Source organism: Penicillium expansum (assembly GCF_000769745.1).
Source record: "Penicillium expansum strain MD-8 chromosome Unknown contig362, whole genome shotgun sequence".
In the NCBI taxonomy this organism is placed as follows: domain Eukaryota; kingdom Fungi; phylum Ascomycota; class Eurotiomycetes; order Eurotiales; family Aspergillaceae; genus Penicillium; species Penicillium expansum.
The window spans coordinates 346,705-368,532 of record NW_015971526.1 but is presented as its reverse complement, the minus strand read 5'-3'; the positions used below and the strand labels follow the sequence as shown (position 1 = coordinate 368,532).

The 21,828-nt window shown below is 49.4% G+C and overlaps 9 protein-coding genes across 9 annotated transcripts; 5 read left to right on the top strand and 4 right to left on the bottom strand.

Moving 5' to 3' along the window:
- Positions 1-287: 287 nt before the first annotated feature.
- On the top strand, positions 288-1,794 carry PEX2_104450 (DUF3425 domain-containing protein; the record flags this gene model as incomplete). The annotated part of the gene is made up of 3 exons (XM_016747714.1): positions 288-302; positions 360-1,343; positions 1,432-1,794. 3 exons carry the CDS (start codon positions 288-290, stop codon positions 1,792-1,794), a joined length of 1,362 nt encoding a protein of 453 aa, XP_016593201.1.
- Positions 1,795-2,286: 492 nt separating this feature from the next.
- On the bottom strand, positions 2,287-5,865 carry ctpA (Cu(2+)-transporting P-type ATPase CCC2; the record flags this gene model as incomplete). The annotated part of the gene is made up of 1 exon (XM_016747713.1): positions 2,287-5,865. One exon carries the CDS (start codon positions 5,863-5,865, stop codon positions 2,287-2,289), a length of 3,579 nt encoding a protein of 1,192 aa, XP_016593200.1.
- Positions 5,866-8,556: 2,691 nt separating this feature from the next.
- On the top strand, positions 8,557-9,601 carry PEX2_104430 (uncharacterized protein; the record flags this gene model as incomplete). The annotated part of the gene is made up of 2 exons (XM_016747712.1): positions 8,557-8,815; positions 8,886-9,601. The coding sequence occupies 2 exons, from the start codon at positions 8,557-8,559 to the stop codon at positions 9,599-9,601; spliced, it is 975 nt and encodes a 324-aa protein (XP_016593199.1).
- Positions 9,602-10,222: 621 nt separating this feature from the next.
- On the bottom strand, positions 10,223-11,456 carry rgsB (uncharacterized protein; the record flags this gene model as incomplete). Its single annotated transcript, XM_016747711.1, has 3 exons — positions 10,223-10,459; positions 10,516-11,248; positions 11,302-11,456. 3 exons carry the CDS (start codon positions 11,454-11,456, stop codon positions 10,223-10,225), a joined length of 1,125 nt encoding a protein of 374 aa, XP_016593198.1.
- Positions 11,457-12,374: 918 nt separating this feature from the next.
- Positions 12,375-13,969, bottom strand: gcnE (histone acetyltransferase GCN5; the record flags this gene model as incomplete). Its single annotated transcript, XM_016747710.1, has 6 exons — positions 12,375-12,395; positions 12,453-13,160; positions 13,218-13,332; positions 13,394-13,602; positions 13,787-13,878; positions 13,948-13,969. The coding sequence occupies 6 exons, from the start codon at positions 13,967-13,969 to the stop codon at positions 12,375-12,377; spliced, it is 1,167 nt and encodes a 388-aa protein (XP_016593197.1).
- A 175-nt stretch (positions 13,970-14,144) lies between these two features.
- Positions 14,145-14,554, top strand: PEX2_104400 (OST5 family protein; the record flags this gene model as incomplete). Its single annotated transcript, XM_016747709.1, has 4 exons — positions 14,145-14,247; positions 14,307-14,336; positions 14,392-14,446; positions 14,509-14,554. The coding sequence occupies 4 exons, from the start codon at positions 14,145-14,147 to the stop codon at positions 14,552-14,554; spliced, it is 234 nt and encodes a 77-aa protein (XP_016593196.1).
- Positions 14,555-14,722: 168 nt separating this feature from the next.
- Positions 14,723-15,898, top strand: PEX2_104390 (Rad1/Rec1/Rad17 family repair protein; the record flags this gene model as incomplete). Its single annotated transcript, XM_016747708.1, has 1 exon — positions 14,723-15,898. One exon carries the CDS (start codon positions 14,723-14,725, stop codon positions 15,896-15,898), a length of 1,176 nt encoding a protein of 391 aa, XP_016593195.1.
- Positions 15,899-16,292: 394 nt separating this feature from the next.
- Positions 16,293-17,495, bottom strand: PEX2_104380 (rhomboid family protein; the record flags this gene model as incomplete). Its single annotated transcript, XM_016747707.1, has 2 exons — positions 16,293-17,016; positions 17,104-17,495. The coding sequence occupies 2 exons, from the start codon at positions 17,493-17,495 to the stop codon at positions 16,293-16,295; spliced, it is 1,116 nt and encodes a 371-aa protein (XP_016593194.1).
- Positions 17,496-19,175: 1,680 nt separating this feature from the next.
- PEX2_104370 (WD40 repeat domain-containing protein) lies at positions 19,176-21,196 on the top strand (the record flags this gene model as incomplete). Its single annotated transcript, XM_016747706.1, has 4 exons — positions 19,176-19,225; positions 19,277-19,293; positions 19,349-19,497; positions 19,598-21,196. 4 exons carry the CDS (start codon positions 19,176-19,178, stop codon positions 21,194-21,196), a joined length of 1,815 nt encoding a protein of 604 aa, XP_016593193.1.
- Positions 21,197-21,828: the final 632 nt, after the last annotated feature.

Here is a 21,828-nt window from a genome sequence, read left to right as displayed (position 1 = left end):
AATCGCACATGCTAACTAGCCAGATTCATCTACGTTCTCGGACAGACGCACAACAGGCCGGACGGGCTTCATTCCGTTCTCCGAGAAATACATGCATAATGGCTAGCCGGACCATTGTGGCCTTCTGGTTGGCGATCCTTGGTGCCTTGTCTTTAACCCTCTGATCCGAAAAGTGGACGACATCGTCCGTTCTTCAGTTTCACTCTCCGAGCCCTGGAGGTCCTGAGCGCTGACTCAGCGGTGGGATAAACCTTGGAACCAAGCCCTTGAAATCGGAAAATTGGACGATGTCGTCCACCTCGGTGCGGCGATAATTCGAATTAATATACTTTTTGATTTTGCTGTTCTATTCATCACAGCCCACGGAGATGGACCCCGGCCCGAAGAAGGCGGTCCGGCGCCGGACATCACGGCAGCTGGAAAGAAAGAGAGAGCTAGACAAGCAGGCGCAGCGAATCAAACGCGAGACGGACAAGGATCGATTAATCCAAATCCAGGCCGATGTCCAAAAAATCCAACGGCAGATGGATAGCCTCCAGAAAACCATGGCTATGATTTTGGATGGGAGGAACACCCTGCACGATACACATCCCAGCACCCATTTCCCCCAATCCTCCTCAGTGCCCCTGCTGGTGGATATGTTCACCTCGCCAGATGATAAGATGGCGGGTACGAGAGGCTACTCGAGCTCTAGCTCCATTCTTGGCGGCCTGGGGTCGAATCCGGCCCACGGCGGACAAGCACCCCCGAAGCTGCATGGGGACACAGATCGGAGTCTCTTGGCGGTGGATTGCAGCATGGTATCAAATGAGCCCAATAATTCACCTGTCGTAATAGGCAGTCTGCATGAAAATGTCCATTCTTGTGGTTCATATTCTCAGGGTGACATGCAATTGCTTGGTTCGACGTTTCATCCATCAGAAACGGGGACAACTCAAACGACACTTGACGCCCATCGCCAAACACGGGAACTCTCCAACAGAAACTCCATCTCGATAAATGATCCAAAAGCTCCTAATACTCTCCATCCACTCACAGCCGCCCCTTCACCAACCATATTCAAGTATCGAGGCGTAGAGCTTCCATCTTGTATCTGTCAACCAAGGGTGCACCCCTCGTATGCAGACTGCTTCGAGCATACCGTCTACGATGCGCTGATCAAAGCGCACGTTCAACCTCGGGCACCACCCGTTCCACTGACTCCATCTCTTCCCGACCTCCTTTTCATGGGAGGAGGCGAGAACGTTGTATCTCGGATTTTAATCAAAATGTTCAAGCGGGACGGCTCGTGCGAGATGGATATGATGTGGGCGGGCTATATTCTACTCTATCGGGTTCTTCGTGTTAGTTCTACCATCCTTTGCTATCCCGCATATCTCTTCTCTGTTTTATCGTCTTCAATTGGACGCAGCAGATTGCTTACAGCAGTAGTACCGTCTTTCTCCATCCCTCGAAACTCTCCAGGACGTACCGGAATGGCTTCGGCCGACTGAAATACAAAATAACACGCCTCACCCAATCTTTATTGACTTTACGCCATTCCCTCAATTGCGTGACGCCATGGTTTCAGGATCGGTTGAGTATACTCGAGAAACATTTGATATAGACTACGGTCGTTCGATTTCGGTCAACTGGCCCAGCTCGAAGCCTTTGCTGGTTCGAAACGAATCCTTCGATGTGGTTCTAAACCCGGATTTTGAGCCACACGTTCTCAATTACAGTAACTGGTCGCTCGATACGGAATTTGCGCTTAAGTATCCACACATGGCTACGATGGCCACAATTAGAAAATGATTTCTATGGGGCAACGTGTGCGCTAACTATAGTTAACAAGCTAATTTACGGAGTGACTGATAGCCCTATACACTGGACGATGTCGTCCAGTTGTTATACGTAGATATTGATAGGTACTGTGGAAATTGGAGAAGGTCGGACGGGTATGCTAGAATCATCTGTAGCCTTAAATGGATCCTATGGCTACATTATATATTATGTATTTCACACGAAAACAGAATGTGAACTATAGAGCAAAGAGAAAGCTATCGAGCGTGGCCTGAAATCTGATGCATATGCCTTTGATTCTTTTACGTGAGAGGATCTTCTTTTAACAAATGTAGACAGAAATGTCCTTAACGAAGGAGGTATCGAATAACTAAAAATAAACCCAATTGAAACGCCAAAACCAGGTCCGAAATATGCCAATCCAACAACATGAACATGAGGCATCAAAACAAAACAAGCCCGTATGCAGGACGAGTCTCTGTATGGTGAGTGGGGGAAGACAATTCAAACAGGTGACTCAACTGTCTGCAGCGGAACATAGCCCTCATCACCCCGACCAGCCGGCATGGGCCCTTTCCCAGTGACCAGTGACCAAAGCGAAGAGAAAATATCCCCAACACGACGATGCAGAGAGCGCGGGCTACTCGACAGAATATTAGTTGAAGCCCACCAGCTCACTTTACGAGCATGACCGCGACGCGCCACACCAGCCGGAGAGATAGCACCCGAGCGAAGCTCCTTCTCAAGACGCTCAACCTCCATCCAAGACGGGCGCCGCCAGAACTTCAATAGCAGACTGCTAACAACAACGGAGACACTGGAAAGCGCCATGGCACCGCCGGCGGCCATGGGGGGTAGCATGAAGCCCGTGAAGGGGAGGAAAAGGCCCATGGCGAATGGAAGGCCGATAACATTATACATGCAAGCCCAAATCAGGTTCAACTTGATGCGTTTGAAGACCGAGCGCGAGAGGGAGAGACTGGCTGGCACAGAGAGTAGATCATCCGGACGCATGAGGACGATATCGGCAGCCTCGACGGCTACATCTGTGCCGGATGCGAGGGCGATTCCGACGGATGCAGTGGCCAACGCTGGGGAGTCGTTGATGCCATCGCCGACCATGGCGACGCGCTCGCCTTCTGCTTGGAGGGCGGAGACGATTGATCGTTTCTCGGATGGGGAGACGGAGGCGCTGATTGAAGTGGTTGGGATGCCGACTGCTGTGGCAATTGATATGGCTGTTGAAAGCGTGTCACCTGTTACCATGGAGGTTGAGATGCCCATGCGATGCAGGGCCGCTACTGCCGCTACAGCTGTCTCTTTCACTGTGTCTCGGAGGGAGATGGTTCCGGCGTAGCGGTTGTCGATTGCGACATGAATGCGTGTAATGCCGGCCGCGGTGGCACCGGGCTTGGGGACGTCAGCTTCCGGGTCTTCGACAGGTTCCGCAGAGTCGGGATCTGCATCAGCGGGCACAGGGACGTCTTTGGACCGGAGGAAGTTGGCGTTGCCAAGGAGGACCTGGTGTCGGATACGCTGGCCGCTAGATGTAGGTTCGACGGCGGCTGAGATACCTTGGCCAACGGTGTTTTCAACGTCACCTGTGCTCCCTGGTAACCCATCTTCTCCGGGATGACCTGATTCGGTTATGGCCGCAGAGAAGATTGCTCGTCCGATTGGGTGTTCACTGCCTGTCTCTGCGAGACCGACAATGAGCCACCAGAGTTGACGTCGCCAGTCGTTCATTGTCCATTGAGGTTCAATTCGGGTGTGAGCTACACTCATACGACCCGTAGTCAGGGTGCCCGTCTTATCAAAAACGACATGAGTGACTTTCGTGGCAGCTTCTAGTACAGCACCTCCCTTGACGAGGATGCCATGCTCTGCGCCTACACCCGTACCAACCATGACTGCGGTCGGGGTGCTCAGACCTAAAGCACAGGGGCACGCGAAGACAATGACCGAGATGCACAGCTTCAAGCAGACCATGACTCGGCCACCACTGCCTGCCATTTCGAAGATTGAGGGCGGATGAGGCAGGACGTGACTAAGGAACATCCAACCAAAGAATGTGATCAAACCAAGACCGATGATGGTGGGGACAAAGTAACCGGCAACAATATCAGCCATGCGCTGAATCGGAGCACGGCTCGTCTGAGCATCCTGTACCAACTTTACAATCTGGCTCAATTGGGTATCCTTGCCGGTTCGAATGACTTTGAAATCAATGGAGTTTGTGCCGTTCACAGTCCCAGCAATGATTTGGCTGCCTTTCTTTTTGTGAATAGGCAATGCCTCTCCACTGATCATACTCTCGTCAACATAGCTTTCGCCCCGGATGACCACGCCGTCCGCAGACACCTTATCTCCGGGGTGGAGGATAACGACATCACCGACTTGAATGAGCTCGGTGGGAATGCACTTTTGGTTCACCGTCATGTCATCGCCCAACGCGGATTGCTCAGTTGCGCCAGGTGTAGGTTTGGAGGTCCAGCGCTCAGCCAGTTTCTCTGCCGCAATGGGATCTTCGTAAATCGTGGTCATGGATGGAGTCAGACACATGAGTCTAGAAAGAGCAGCGGAGGTTTGGCCCTTGGCTCGGTTCTCCAGCCACCGTCCTAAAGTGATAAAGGTGATAAGCATCGTACTGGTGTCGAACACGGTGCTGGGGCGCCTGTGGTCCATGCTGCAAAAAGCCATGATCATGGTGAAACAGCTGTAAAAGAAGGCAGCGGACGTGCCCAACATTACGAGAACGTCCATAGTTGGAGATCGATGCTTGAGTGACTTGAAGCTGGTGACATAAAATCGTTTGCCGATGCCGAACTGCACCGGAATGGTAAGAGCGAGACAGATCAGATCTCCGAGAAATAGGCCCGGGAAGAGAGCAAAACTGCCAAAGTCAATGCCGGGCAAATACATCGGAAGAATCATGCTGATGAAGAAGACAGGAACCGCAAAAGAGGCGGCGATGATGAAGGATCTTTTCCAGTCTTTGATTTCCTTCGTTTTGGACAATGACTGTAGTTGTGCGTTCGTATCATCTGAGTCGACAATTAAGGCGTTAAAACCAGCAGCCTCGATCACTTCCACAATAGACCGGATGCCGATTGTAGATGGGTCAAAAGAGATGACCATACGAGAGGTAGCCATTTTTATTGATGCTGAATGAACACCCGGTTGCTGGAAAATTTTGTCTTCCAATGCTGTAGCAGAAACGCCATCTCGCAGCCCATGCAAGCTCAAATTGACCTGCTGTGTCTTTTTGGAAATTGACGCCTGCGCCTCTGATGATACGATCGACGCATCAAATCCGGCATCTTCAACGAGATCTGGAATTTTGCTGGCAGGGAGGATGGTTGGGTCGTGCACAATCACCGCCCGCTCAGCCAGAAGACTGATGTTGAATTGGAGTACCCCATCGACATTTTCCAAGGCACCCTGGACGCTAGATGTGCAAGCGCCGCATGTCATTCCTCCAATTGCAACGGTGGTGACCAGCAGTCCAGATTTCTCATCCGAGCCAGCCGGTGCAGATGGCTCCTTGGAGCCCACTAGGGAAGTGTCCAGCACTCGCGCTCCAAAGCCTCGATCTTCAATGAGCTCTGCGATCTGCTCCGGTGTGATGATGCCGGCATCATGTTCCACGACTGCGCGCTCGGAAAGTAGTGAGACGTCTACGGAGTTCACACCGCTAACACCGTTCAACCCGCTTTCCACTGCAGACGTACATGCCCCACATGTCATACCCTCAACCGCCAAGTTGGTCACCGAAAGTCGCGTAGCCGGAAAAGAAGCAGGGTCGGGGTTCTTTTGTTCCTCGGTGGAAAGTACTGCCGCATCGAACCCGCAGTCCTCGATCATCTCTGCAATTTTCGCGGGCGGTAACACTGACGGATCGTGTTGTACAGCGGCCCTGCCCATGATCAGACTGACGGAAACATCGCTAGCGCCGTCTATCCCTTGAAATGCACCCTCTACTGCTGAGGTGCACGCTCCGCAAGTCATTCCGTCGATTTTGATAGTTGTGGTGGCCAGTGCGGGTCGACTGGTCCCGCCGGAGTGCGGATTCGTGGATAACATCTCGACGGTGAAGCGCGAGGCGAACACGGCGAGGAACGACGGGACTATAGCATATGGATGGTGTCCGATAAACTGCCTCCGACGCGATGGCAGAGGGTGATAGCGTGCTGAGAGGGACGGATAGTCTCGGATGGCGCAAGACTAACAGATCATTCCCTTGTTGAGCGGACAAAGGAAGCTGCAGAAGTTAAAAAGAAATAGTTTGGCCAGAAAGCCACGTCGATCAGATTAAATCAAAAAGTTGGGTCAAAGGCGCAAGGGGAGGGAAAAGCAAAGCGGGTTTGCCCGGTGATTGATGTGGACCGCATCCCACGCTATGGAATGTGTACAAAGTCCGCGATGCGTGGCCAGCTGATAAGATCCCTGTGGTTGGGTTTTCAATTAGATTAATGATTCACTGAAGAATCCTAGTAAATACAAATTTTCATGTGTCTTGGAAAGCCTGAAACAGACTAAGCAATACGAAAACATGTGGTTGTTTCAAGACGTCTGCAGAGATGAACCTAGTTACACTCGGCTTATTGTCGCTTTTTCTACGGAATATACTTGCAGAATGGGGGGCCCTGGATTGTGATTACCACATTTTAATATAATAGACCCGAGATGTAATAATCAATAGTAGAATGACTCAACTAAATAATAACAAAAGTACCAAATCTATGTTGTATGGAGTACGTACCTCCAGGGCTATCGACACAAGAATAGTCCTTGACGACGTAAGACTTTACTAATCTCCACGCCGATCGAGTGTGAAAACACCACTCCATACTCCGTATCTCTTTGATGGAGGTGAAGGTATCACCATGATTTCTGCCTGGCTTTTTTTTTCTTTTCTCAGCCATATGCCGCTCTTTGCGCAGTATAACTGAGCACACCCCCAGCACCCTGTAATCTGCTTTCTGAGTATTACATAAGCCGATTGATACTGGAGCGATTCTTGATCTTATCACGTGGTTTACTGATGCGGGAGCCATACCCAGATAGGAAGTCCCACTCTTTTTGAGCTCCAGACCACATCGTCATGATCTCGTCTCTCTCTCTCTCTCTCTCTTGTTCATTATGTTAAGCAGACAATCACTTCACTAAGAACGACCTTGCCCCACCATCCAAACCTTTTGATTTCTCTCATCCACTAGTAACATGGAGAAAGTCGACAGTTACCAACCAATCAGTCATAACAACAACAACACTATACCTGTTCTCCAAGCCTTCCACACTCACCTTCCACTAGACGGCAGAGCTGATTTTGTCTGCTATATCTAGTCTTCGCAGACAGATCAAGAAATTTACGATTATGCTGAGTCTTTGGTGAATGGCCTACTTGCGCTAATGCGGTCAACCCGGTCGACACCTACTATATCCTTATATGCTGGAATAGAAGACTCGATTGAGAATTCGCAGTCGACTGGGCTCTTAGCGAGAGAAACTTGTCTATGGGCAGATTGCCATAAGTGGTATGGTAAGAGATGTGTTCTCACTGGACTTTTCGAAGTAAAATCTATCGATCGAAATGACACAACTATTGCGGCAACGCATACAGCCACGTCATTCCTTTCTCATTAACAACATGGAGAGATAAATTTTAATCATACGCTATAGATATTATCTGGACCAAAGTTATCTGCTATTTTCTAGCACTTGAAACTAGAATCAACTTTACCCGGGAGAATGCCAGTGGCACTACAAATGCTATCCATATCCCTCGAGCTTTATTCCTCCTTCTGCCTTTTTTATTTTGCGTTTGAAGAGGCTTCGCTACCCTACACATACAGATCAAGGAAACACTTACCGCAAGTACTACATAATCTCCCTTAAACTGCCACCTTTACACACCATAACCCGCACCATACGCTTCCAAGTCCCGAGCTCCTAAAGGTTCATGTAGCTATCGCTCGTATTTTCCATGCATCTGGATTAGCGTGGCGTATCAACAGGGCAGCCCGAGATCTAGGAGCATTTAGTGCCCTAGCGAAAGACGGTACTACTGATATTTCATCTATGTTATGTTGGCAATCAGCTCACTTGGTGTTCTTGCTGCACGCGCTACCCCATCAGAATTCTTAGATTCCAAAGCAAGGGCCCAGAGCGCTAAAGGTTGGTTGACGCAGGTACAGGATACTGATGAGGAATAAATACACCGTGCGACATCGAGCGTACCTTGGGGTTTCTTTGAAGACAAATACAATGACATTGAGACTCATGTACATGGTGTCTCTGTCCAAAGTATCATCTTGGATATTTGGGATAACAACAGTTCTGTTACCAATGCACCTAATCATGGCCATGAACCCTTTTATCCTATTTCTAGTCCCATTTCAAGATATTGTATGTGTCCGTTACTACTTACTGCCTACGTCACTGGTTACACAGCAAAGTCCATTTCACAAATTAAACCTTTATCTGCTTTCTTCTGGCATCTATGTATAAAGTCGAAGAAGCCGTGCAAAATATCTATTTAAAAAGACATCTAAAAAGACGTCAAAAGGCCGCAAACGCGGTGACTATTGTTGTATTGAATCAGATAAGACGTGTTTGCACTCGATGCAAACAGGTATCTCCATCTGGACTACATTTGGTGCTTCCCATCTTAAACTCAGCTATTCCGTACCTTTCATATTGCAGCTAGTATCTCCCTTGGCTACCTTCCAATATTTTCATTGAACCTTCACTTCTATCAACCACGACATCCCAATGGATCAAACCCACACACGAGCCCTAGAGGCTCTCCAACCATTCATCCACCTAGCCCGCTCCAACAGCGCAGGCTCGCCTCGCTTTATTGCCAATCTCATCACAAATGCCACTTCAAGCACGCAAACCTACGTCTTCGCAGAGCTGCTCGAGCTGCCGGCAGTCCAAGCATTACGGTCACCAGACACTCCAGCCGAGTTTAAGGGATATCTGAAGCTACTAGAGATCTTCGCGTGGGGCACATGGCAAGAATATCAAAGTAAGATCGCATATATCTAAAGCCCAGGGACCAAAACAAGCTCCAAATCACCCACATGAACTGTCCCCAGAGAACCAAACCCCCACACCTCCACACCCCCAAGCTACCAGAACCAAAGCTAACCACCAACACCCCGCACCAGCAACTCCAAACCTCCCCGAGCTGAACACTGAACAAACCCTCAAACTCCGCCTCCTCTCACTCCTAACCCTCTCAACAACAATCAAACCCCTCACCTACAGCGCCCTGATGACCGCCCTCAGCACCCCCACAAAAGCCGAGCTCGAATCCCTCGTAACAACAGCCATCTACGCCTCCCTGATAACAGCACGCCTCTCACCAGCCTCCAACCCACCATCCGTGAACGTGACGGCCGTCGCCCCACTCCGCGATGTGCAACCCCAGTCCCTCCCTAAGATGATCGCCAACTTGAGCGAGTGGGAATCCCGCTGCGGCGAGGTCGTCTCCGATCTGGAGGCGGAGATTGCGCGCATCAAGAGCGACGCTGCAAAGCGTGCTGCACGCGCCCAGGCGCACAATGAGGCGCTCGAGCAGGCCGTTAAGAGGAAGCAAAGTGCGGGGAAGAAGGGTGGTCGGCGCGGTGGTCGGCTTGGCGCTGGCATTGGAGGGAGTAAGAGGGATGCAGACGATATTGATGAGGATGACGGATTCTTTGAGACTTATGATGGCGGTGAGAATGGCTCGCGCATGGATATTGATGAGGCGCCTGGCGCTCGTGCGGGAAACAGTCGGCAGCCAAAGAGGGTGTTGGGGCGCAAGTCTTGAAGTGCGAATGTGTCGATGCATTCAGATGACTCTATACTCCCCATTTGCTCATGGTTATGTGGCACAGGAGATCATAGCGGCTCCAGCGGGATTTATGATATGAAATGACTTTATTATGGTTTAGTTTCATCTTTTACGATATCTCATGGATAGGGAACCCGTAGATAGGAGCAAATTGCATTCGTAAGGCCTTGATGGCGGCGCTCATTAATGAGAAAATAGATACAATACAAAGTTTTCAAAGTCAAGGGGGGTATTGGTCGAATAGAAGAAATATCACAGCAAAACAACAGGCACAATAAATATCGACATGACAAAGAAAAGTAGATGTCACCGCTGATAAGCGGGTGGATAGGGCGATGGAGGAAACCAAAATCTCTTCTGTATAGCTCCGATGTTGAAGATGGGCTCCAGATCTGCGGAGTAGTCTTTTTCAAGAATATGGATCATGGAAGCAAACCCTCAGTATTCGGGCACGGTGAAAACGCCTTGTGAACAAGTCAAGTCAAGTCAAGTAAATTGTAGACATGGTAAGAATGATCAGATGACCATACAACGAAGTTCACGGGGCGATTGTTTTTGGAAGTTTGGATTAGATGGAAGCCGGACACGGCGAAAAGCTCACAGCATGGTACCAGGGACGAAAATGAACAGGATACTCAAAGCTGCCGCTGTGAGAAAGGCGATCAATGCGGTGACGACGGCACGCTTGTTCAGCAGCTTTCGAACATAGGGCTCGCGAATTGGAGCCCAGTTCATAAAGGTGTATTCACTGTACCCCAGGAACGCCATGACAGGGTCGATCTTGTAATGATAGGAAATGATGAAGTATGAAGCGACAGCAAACGGCAGAATAATCTAGATTAAAGTTAGCAGGTGGGCTCATCGGTGCTTAGATATAATTCTCAACATACCCAGCAACGAGTTCTCCGAGGCTTGTTCCGCAGAACGACGTAGAAGGCACCCCAGAATCCTCCACCGAAGCTAATCAGAGCAAAGGCGAGTCGCAAGATGATACTCAGGGGAACCATATTTCCAAGGGCCTTTGCTTGCAGGAATCCTGGGAATGCATCGCGCTCCATGGCCTGGAACACATAGTCCTTGGCAGGGTCAAACACTTCGGGGTCGTCTCGGCCATCATCTTCGACCAGGTTGATAATTGTGGTAATCATCGAGTCTGGTAGCATGATCTCTCGCTCGGAACCGGGAAGTAGATATGTGTACAGAATCTTCTCAGCGCTGGCGCGAATGTCATTGCGGGCCACTGTGTGCCCGGGGGAGGTTGAGTCGTTAATCCGGGAATCCGGGGTGTTACGGCCATCATCAATTGAAGAGACTTGGTGTACTGATTCGCCGGAAGATCCCACGCTGTTCTCCCGGGAGGTTGATGTGGTTTGGCCTTCGGAGCGAAGGAATGCGGACAGGCGTTGATCGGCATCTCTATCCTTCTCGTTTTCTTGGAATCCACGTAGACGAGAAGGCCCAGCCTCCGTCATTGGGATATCACCTAGGTTCTCTAGATTGTCTAGAATGGCAGAAGATCGTTTGCTATCGGCTCTTTCCATATCGGGAGTCGCGACGAGTACGGAACGGCGGAGTTCACGCACATAGTGTCGGCACAGTAGCATGTGTTGAGATACATCCAGCCTAGAGATCCCGTTAGCTTCATATACGGGAATCGAATGAGAGATTACACTGACCAAAAGTCTAGGTAGTCTACAGAGCGCTGCTGGTCGCGCATGTAAATGTAGAACGAGAAGAGGTCGACCGGGGCGAGAGTTCGGCGGCTGAGCACTTCAAAGAGGGTCGGCAGACGATTACGCGACTCCGCGTCGGTTAAGTCATGATGAGACATATTGATAATGCGGCTAGAGTCAGCACCAGTGAAATGACCAGTATTGAAATTTCAAAGCAAAGGCGGGGCCCCCGGGGAGCAAAAGGGGGGAGAGATTAAGGTCGCGTCGGCGGGCGAGCGAGCGATCTCAACACACCCCGAGAGATGCGAGGAGTAAGATGTAGGCGATTCGAAGCGAATGATAGACAACTAAGAGCGGTCTGAGAGGAGTTGAAAAGAATTGAACTCCACGTCGCGAGGTACACAATAAATGATGTGTGGATATCGGGGGAGCCCCTGAGGTCACAACACAACTAGGTCGGCTCAGCAACAGCAACAGCGAAAAAAGAAAACACGGAAACTTGAAAAAAGACAAGTCCCACGAGACGAAAGACGTAAGGGTGAAGTTCGTGAGGCTATTCCAGCCATCAGCATTCTTCTTGAAACACCGCAACAACAATAATCCGAGATTAAGATCTGTCAGGGGGGAAATTAACGTTGAGCTTTAGGTTATTGCCTCATATATCATCATGCATATGAAGACTTTTTATAAAGAATTTCTATAAAGACCTTTATATGGTGATATTCACTTGTTCATCTGGACTCCTGCTGCTCTGACCCTGCTCTATGCTCTGTTCAATGAACTATCAACTCCAGCCTAACCGATATTAGCCCCACAATACCAAGCATGGCATCTATAGATGTGATTGGTGTGAAGATCAGCATATCCATCCATGGATTGACCTCGACGTTGATCTACATAGTAGACTTTGTACACTAAATCAACCTTGAAAAAGAAATCCATAAACTGGCATTAATTCATAAGCCAGTGAAAATTGCATGTTGTGGTAATCTATCAACAGGGTATTGCCCATCAAATCCCAATCCAACGCCGTTCCAATAAAAACACCCTCGCTGCAATGAATGTATGTCCCGAGATCAATGATTATCGGCAAGGTGCTAGATGTGAGAGTTAGCATTTGTTTTGTGAGAAAAGCCTTGATTGTAAATACTTACCGACCACTCTGGAATATTCCGGATCTGCTGCCACATGAACTTTTCAAGCTTGTTTGCGCTCTTGGCATAGGGTGTGGTCTCATTATTGTAGCGTCGGCAATTGTCAAAGATCAACATGGCGTCCTTGATGAAATCCTGTGGGGTCGGGTACAAGTCCTTCTCATGCTTCTCTTCCATGGTCGACAAATCCATGGGCTCCATGATTACCTCGTAGTAGTCTGGAACCTCATCGCGGTTCACCGGTTGAGTAAACGGCCAAGCTGCACTATGGTTCTGCATGTCGTTCAACAAGTGCAGCAATTGATTATAGTTGGGCCCATGGCGTGGTTGGCGAGCCATTTCATCCATATCTGGCGACCATCCGGACTCTTTAATTGCGGGAATGCTAAGGGGATCGATCGCGTACACCCCGTTCTTCCATTCCTTCGGAGGGGGATGGATGATATGCGAGCGACTGAAGGCACGGATCTTGGCTTGCACAGACTCCTTCTGCTTAGTGAGCATGCGACCCATCTCCAGATAACGAATCTTGGGGAGCATGGTACACTGCATGAGTGTACCACCCTCGTAATCCTTAATGTAGCCCATCCAGATCGATTTGTCGAGTGTGATCTCCTTGGTGAAGCCTTGTTTCTTAAAGTATCCAATGGCATAGTTATCGGCGTAGGTGAGGAAATGCATAATGGGGGAGGTGGCTTTCACGTAGTCCTAAGGCAAATGAGTTAGACATGTGTATAGGAATCAAATACCTGTAAGCATGCGTACCTTTAGATGAGACATCAAGTGTGCACCATAGCCCTTCACTTGTTGATCCGAGGATATAGCGCAGAAGACAATCTCAGCAAACTTTCGAGAATTGAACGGACGATACGTGATTCCTCTGTACTTTATCAGTATCCTAATCCCACTAGCCTAGGTAATGCTCGGCGTTTGTAACATACCCAACAACCTCCAGTGGATGCTTGACGATAGCCATAGAAAGATGGGATCTATCGTAGACGAGACGTGCAATATAGTCCTTGGGCATCTTTGGAAGTTGCTTCTGGAAAATACACTTCAAGCCTGTGAGGACAATAAAGCTATCATGTGAACCATCGTTGTTGACGACACGAAACTCGATGTCGCCTCGACGTTCCTCGAGAACAGCGGGCTGTGGATCATCAGTATCATCAGCCATTGCTCATGGAGAGACTTGAGAAAGGGTGGCGTGGGATGGGAGGGTACCTTCTCAGGGAATGGAACAATGCGAAGCGGAGGTTTTTTAAGTAGACCATCTTCCTGTGCGGGGTACTTGTCAGAACAAACAGGCGAAGCAATTGAGCAGAACTTCTTACCTCTTTCACGGGGGAATCTGTGCGCGCCTTCTTGATAATCTGCTGCCCAGACTCCGGGGAAGCTGCCTCCTCAGAGGCTTTACGCTTGAAACCTGATACCATAGTGACACGTTAAAAATTGTTTGATAAAATAAAATGCGAATTTATATGGATTCACTTACTCTTCGGCGAATCAACAGCCATGATGTCCTTGTCCTTCAAACTTGACCTTGCGCCGACGATGACATGGGGTATCGGTCGGAACAACTAACCACCGGTCGGGCCAGATCAACACTGTCGATCTATATCACTTTCACATTATCTTTGAACTGCATCAATTTGTCCCTCAATTACATTTACATCAAATTCTATTGTCCTAATGTCTCTGAACGAAGTCTGGGAGGCAGCCTCTGCAACTCCATTCATCCCTCTCATTGCCAAGGACAGTCAGTTCTCCGTCGGCTTCAACTTGCTCCTCCTCGGTAAGCTTCTTGGTCTATCACAGCTTTGGAACTCGCCAGTTTCTGACTAATATTGGTAGCATTGATTACGGGCACTCTCTTCGGCTTGAGTAAGTTCCTCTCAAATCTAGTTATTGAATTGGACTCTGACATTTTACCAAACAGATCGGTCTTTCCTCGCCATCGTGTCCTTGGGCTTCCCGGCCGCACTTGCATCTGGGTTAGTAATACACCTTGTCCCATTTTTCGACGTACAATATACTGATAGGGTATTCTGGATAGCTTTGGAGCTGTGTTTATGATCTGCGCCGCCGGAGTCTACGTCTAACCGGCCACTTTTTTATTGCGCGTCCCCTCAAATGTACCATAAGCGTTGGGTTCAAAGGGGCTTGTACTGCTAGAACATCCAAAGCCATCACACATCTTCGGATTTATTATCTTTGCTCTGTGCCAGTATCGCGCCTGAAACGTCCAAGCTGGCAGCCTACGTCGCAAAATGGAGCCCCTTTTCGCTGGCGTCTCCAACAACGCCCACCATCTCTACACACTGCTCTCCTGCATTGGTTTCGCACATAAGGCCACCGTCCAAATCACCCCAGATGGCCTCCGATTCTCAGTGGAGGAAGGCCGCGTCATCCAAGGACTAGCCTTTCTCGACAAGTCACTCTTCACCAGCTACACATTCAATCCCTCGACCGAGTCTGAACCTAATAATCAGAACGGAACACCCCAAGATGACAACGAATCCTCACAGAATGGTGCTTACCCGCACTTTGTTGTTTCTCTTTCCGCCATCCTGGAAACCCTAAAAATCTTCGGCATCAATGAGCTCTCCGAGTCCAATCGACCCCGCGACACTAGTATCACGCACACCGGCATCGCTTCGTCAAGCGCGTTCAGCGCCCCAGCCCTGCTCATGGACCGCTCCTGCACCCTGCAATACGCCCAACACGGCGCCCCGCTTAGCATCACCATCGCCGAAGCCGGCGTGAAAACAACCTGCGAGCTAGTAACGTATGAGCCCGACGAAGACGAAGCAGACATTCCCCTCCAGCGTGACGCCATCATCATGAAAATCATCATGCGCTCCACCTGGCTACACAATGCCATCGCCGAACTAGACTCCTCCACCCCCACAATCCTTAAACTGTCGGCCTGCGCCAAGCGAGAACCATACTTTGCTCTTTCCGGTGCAGGCGGTCCGTTCAGTGAATCCACAGTGGAGTTCTCGGTTGACCAGCAAAACGAGATCGCCGGTGGCGCTGGTCATGGCACAACACAATCTCAGATGCACAAGGTGTTGCTCGATGATGGCTCTTCCCGGGCTCGTGCAACTAGAGCTAAGCTTGCGCCTACGGTCACGGAGACTTTCCTTGTTTCTCCTCCTTCTTCTATGGGCGAGCGTATTCAACAGAGTTATCGCTTTGCGCTGATTCGCAAGGCTGCGAGAGCTATGTCTGTCGCGAATAAGGTTAGTATCCGTGGGGACCGGCAGGGTGTGTTGAGCTTACAGTTCATGGTTGAGCTTGATGATAATAATGTGCCAGTGGGCAGACCGGTTGGCGCTGGTGTAAAGGGTCCCAATGGACCTGTGTGCTTTGTGGACTTCCGGTTTGTGCCATTGCTAGACGAAGAGGAGGCTGAGATGAAAATGGATGCAGGAGTCGAATAGCCAGGTTAGGGTCAAGATGATTAAAATAAAGTGCAAGCCCCATTAAAAATGAGTAAAGTTGCAGATTAATAAAGCGAGATTGTTTCTTCAAGTGGTAATTGACATACAAGCTCTGTGGTATAAAACAAATCGAATTCAAGGCCAAAAAGCCAGGCGCTAAGATATCAGCCTAATGACTGAAGCGGGAAATCAAACCCCCAAGACAAGATCAAACAAATCATGTACATCATCACCTAGGCAGAAGTGCACACAGTATCGGTATAGCTATCAGTACAACAAAGAAATCAAGCCACAAGCCAGCCATGATACAAATGCGAATATGTCCAAAAGGCCAAATCCCAAAGTGCGTCACTAAACGCCAGAGTTGGAAAAAAACAGAAGCACCCAACCACATTCAAGCATGATCAGGATTGTAACTCGTTTCCCCGAGCATACTCTGACCAACAGGCGCAGCCGGAGTAGGGGTAGCGGGACGCGGCATCGACGAGCTAGGCTCCCCTAGACCAGGGGGGTGAGCCTGCACGCGCCCAACAGTAGCAGCCTGCAACCTGCGATCCAAAGCCTTGAGCGCAATAGCGCGCCTGCGCTCCGCCTCCTCGCGCTTCCCCGCGCCCCTGGCCCCACCACGCTGGCTATTCAAAAATGTGGGCAAGCCCACCTCGCCTCTCGCCAACACCAGCTCATTCCCAGAGGCGATATCGTCCTGAGAGAACGGCGTCAGGAGCTTAGCTGCGACCAGCAGCGCGTAGACCTGGTCCGCGACGAATGCGATAGGCGGCTGCATGACGTCCGGGAATAGACAGGCGAAAGCGAATGTCTCGCTGGCATCGCCTTTGATGCCTGTGCCGCTCGAGGTGCCGGTTAAGTCGGGCTGCCGCTTGTAGAAGCGGAGGTAGGTCCAGCTGGTGAGGATGCCGAGCCAGGAGAGGATTGCGGCGGGGTCTGTTCCGATGATGAGGCCGCTGATGGTGTTTAGGAGGAGGAAGAGGGCGGGGAAATGCTTTACGCGCATTTTGATTATTCCCTTGAACACTGTTACGGTGTGTTCTGGGACGAGCTGTTTGAAGGCGACTAGGAAGGAGGCTTGGATGGAGACGCCACCGCAGATTTGGGTGAGGCTGTTTTTTGAAGTTTGTTAGTGTTTGGTATAGAGTGGTGGCAATCGATTTGCTCGTGTTGGGAGGCTGAGGTGGGGGGATGCATACACTCTACTGGAGGAGCCTCCAACTGCTCCCCAGATCAAGTAGATTGGGATGGTGGCGACGCAGGGGATGACGGCGACAACCGCGATGAACTTGCTGAACTCGCGCGAGCCCCACGCGCGTTCGAGGTACTTGCCGCCATAAAATATGGTGGCAGCGTTTAGCAGAACGGTGAATATATTCTGCTCGACGAAGGTGGCCGTGACGATTGTCCAGGGATAGTAGTAAAAGAACGAGGGGACGAGGGTCAGGTAGGGGACGAGAGGAGATGTGGCCGGGGTACCGCCGGTGGTGTCAATTTGTCGCCATCTGGCAATATTGTATAGTAAGGAGAGGGTGAGAAGGCTGACGAGACAGATTCGAGTAGCAGGGGGAATGTTGGTTCGGAGCGACATGTTGGAGCTCGCTTGGAGCTGCAATACGCCACAGGCCGTAGAGATGGAGAAAGTTGAGGTGGGAGACTGGAGCGGAGGGCGGAGAAGTACCCATATTTGTTTAGCCCCGAGATGTTTCAAGGGCACAATTCTACATTTTACATCTATGTAGCTTTCGATTATGGTTGTTAGCTTATATTTCATGTCATTATCTCTTTTAATTTTCCTTACTATCTAATGGATATTATTGACTTTTTTTTGGCTTATTGTGTTCAGTTCTACTCTTGAATATGATTTGAATATAGGATTATCTCGAAGCAAGTACTAGCCGGGTTAGTGGGACATATTGGTGGTTATTGACGATTCATATTTTCATATTTAGCAATAACCTTGGAACCAGTGTCATAACCTCCTCCTACATCTTACATCTTACCTTACATCTTGCGGAGTACCTAGCCGTCTGTCAGACACTCCTCCGTGATAGGAGTTCCCCATCAGGTAACATCGGTAGCAACAGTAGGTGAAAGTAACTCAAAGTATATCCAAAAACTAGTCGGCCGCTTATGCAGCCCTGTGACGCCTTTTTCGGTAGTAATTCTCAAAATCTTTTTTAGATGTCTTTTTTTCTAGAAATTTCCGCTCTCACCCTTATTGATGTTGTAGCTAGAATATGGTAGGCTTGAAATGTGCAAAACGACTTTGTCGTGTATACCCCCTTGACTTAACAAGACTGTATGTTGTAAAGAACTTAAAAGGTAAAAAGTACCCCGTACGTGAAGGACGCGGCAATGTCAGGTCGGTAACTGGCGGCATCATTAGCCACGATCCACCATCTGCGATTGACCTGCAGGTTCGGGTGGATGCAGTTCAGGTTATTGGTATATGATTTCCGAAAGGTAGCATCCCTGCAAGTAGATAGTATTGTAAGTTTACGTGTAAGTGTAAGCTGTGACACGGGATAAGCACTCCGGTACTTGGGATTGGAACCTTGAATGGTGCTAAAGGGTGCTCGTGCTGAAATCCCCCGATGTGTGGAGAACCCCATTTTTAGGCGCTTAATAGGAGAGTTGTTTGAGAATTCAGAGTGTTCCAAAGGGTAGATTATCAGGAATGTTTGATCAAGTTTATAATATCAAGCAGTTATCCCAATGTAATCTGATACCTCATTAATAATAAAAAATGACTGGAGAAGAGAAGGTCGAAAAAGTGTGGAGGAGAAGCCGACGCCACAGGGAGGATCCAGTGGCTAGTGTGTGCTAAATGGACTTCTGCCAAACATTCTGGATCCTTTAATCTCAGATCTTCACTTTCCTCTCCCTCTCCCTCTCTCATCTCTCTATTCATTGAATACTTGGTTTCTATTTCTATGGGATTACAGAATAGCTTTTATTTCTTTTGATCCTGCATCTCACTTCTTCGTCCCTCCACTCTCTCACTCTCATTTCCCCCCCAAAACTCCAATTTCTCCCTGGTCTTGGCTTTCTCTTCGATCTTCAATTCTCGAAGTCTTAAATTCTGTGCGGAAAATACAAGCACCCCCCCTTTTTCTATTTATCCGGAAGTTCCTATCCCCTTCCGGCTTCGTGTTCCGTGTTCCTGAAGCTCCGTCTCCGCGCATCGAAGCCTCCACTTTGGTGTTCATCGGCACAGCTCTTCCCTCTCTGGCATGTCCGCGGCCCTTAGCTGGTCGCACATGTAATCATGGCACAACCTGACCTCACATCGCATCATGTCAACTATTTAATATGGAGGTAAGTGCAATACAACCTATGCATTTCATGCAGAACTAATATCCTTGATAGGTACCTCCAAGAAGCAGGTTGGTTTCATTGCCCCCTTGGCTTTTTCTCAATTTGACCTCTAACTCAACCTAGGTCATGGCGATGCCGCCGTGTCTTTGCAGCGCGCGTGGTTCCCTGATCCACAGACTCTCCCGTTTGCGCCCTACATTAAAACTCATGCGCTGGTGTCGCTGGTCCAAAAGGGCCTGCAATACCACGAGATGGAATCCTCGCTAGACAAGGTATGTGTTTCAACCTAAACGGTTCTTACGCGCCAAAGGGGAAAAAATCTACTTTCTTTTTGGTTCCTCAATTGCAATTCAAACTAATCTCAATGCGCAGGAGGGCAATCACAAAAACATTTCACCATCTGATTATTTTTTCGGACCAGAGCCCTTTGAAATTGGAGCCAAACCCGGATCAGTGGAAAGTCGCGATGAGGCTGTCGGCACAGACCCAGATTCGCCGGGCCAACTTGCGCGCGACCGCCCGGTGAACGGCCATGCCGAGCCCGGAAAGGACAGCCGAAAAGATGAAACTGATAGCGATGAATCTATGGAAGACAAGGCGCAAACTGAAAGTCAACCAAATACTCCTGATCATATGGATGAGGATGGTGATGTCAGCATGGCCGAGGAGATCCCTGAACTACCGCCCACCCTGGAAAACGGCGAGAGCTCTTCCGTCCAGATCGCCCCCGCCAAGCCCATCGATTTGACTCCCGACACCGCCCTGCTGAATCCGGATCATCACGTGACTCACGCTGTATGGCGCCCTCGGGATCCCACTGTAGTTGTGGGAGCTGGTGACCTCTTTTGCAGCCTGTGGAAGCTGTCAATGTCATCGGAACCCGTGCAGAAGAAAATCGTCGAGCTCAAGAAGGGTGACACCAGTGTCTCGACTGTAGCCTGGGATGCCATTGGTGAGAAATTGGCCGTCGCGACTTGTACTGACGACAGAGGCACTATTACCATGTACAATGTCAATGGAGACGCGGTGGATCTACTACCCGAGGTACCGCGGCTCATCACTGGCTTACACTGGGCAGCTGGTAGCTCGCAACTGGTCGTTGTGGCATCGAATCATAACGTATCGGAACTTGCGCTTTGGGACGACAGCCGCCGACCAGATGTTTTCCCTCCACCTCAAATAATCGAGAATCATATTTATGATCTCGCATGGTGTGGACACAACTTGGCATTTGCTTCTGGTGAGGGTGCAGTCTATCAATGCGAGGTGGACAACAGCATCCGTTTGATCAAGACATATCCTTCTCCCAAAGATAATGCGACCTGGGAGTTTATTCGATGTGTCCAAACCGAGTCTCATTCGGTTGCTATCGTGGCTTCTGGACTGAGTGCTTCAATTTGGATCCCCACCCATGACATTCTTATCCCCAACGCCCACAAGGACAGAATCACCGGCATTGATATCAGCCCCCAATTTGACCCCCATCGTATTGAATTTGCCTCTTTCTCAGCGGATGGTAAGGTCAAGGTTTGGCAGGTCAACCTCGATATAAAGGATTACACGAACATTCATCAGCTGAGCCTAGACTCAAACCCCGCTATAACCGGATCTTTCTCCCCCGATGGATACGCTCTCGGTGCGGCTAGCAAGGACGGACTCTTTATCTGGAACATTGAACACCCTGATGGTAATCTCATGTCTACCTGGACCGCGACTAGCCCCGAGGTGAAGAAAGAGGAAGCCGACCGCATGACCAATGGACAGAATGGACACCATGGACAGAATGGTCATTCAAAACCAGAACCCCATCGGGCCCTTTCCTGGGATGCAGATGGAAAACGACTGGCTTATGGCTTCAACAAACAGGTATGCTCTCTGGTCTGGTTTACCTCTGTCAATTTCCCCCATGCTGACGATCCAATTTCCCAAGATGGCAATCATCAACTTGCAACGATGACAAGGCAGGCTTAAACCAACCACATAAAACTCACGACTCATGCCCTGCTTGAACTAATCCGACAATCCCGCTTGAAAAGCCTTTTCAATCTCTTTCTCTCAAAGACATATCACCTTTCATGGTGTCCCCGGATTATTATTTTTTTCTTACTTTCTTGTGAACATACATTTTTCTTTAGAAAATGCATAATGGCATGCATTGCTTGGGACAGGTTTGGGTGGGCACGGCGAATGACATGGACTGGCGACGGTGGACTTTTTCTTTTGCCTTNTCCCCCCCCCCCCCCCTTCACCCATTTCAGGTGGGATCTGTGATTTCTGAAACTCACTCTTAGTGTCTGATAATCAAGAAAATACCCCAATTTTCAAACGAGGGAGTCCTTGCACATGGGTACAATATAGGTACATCTATAGCCGCTTTATCGATAATCGATATACCCCTCGACGCTAGTCCGTTTTTGGATGCATATAATCACTAGACACACCTGTAAGACGTGTAAGCTCTTCAAGATTGGTCGGAATTTGCTCAATAAATACATAAGCCCTAAAATTTGATATCACAATTATGCTATCTTGTCACACCTCAAATCGAATACATGCAGTCCGGGGCGCATTCCTGGACCGCCCGTCAATAGATATCCACCCCC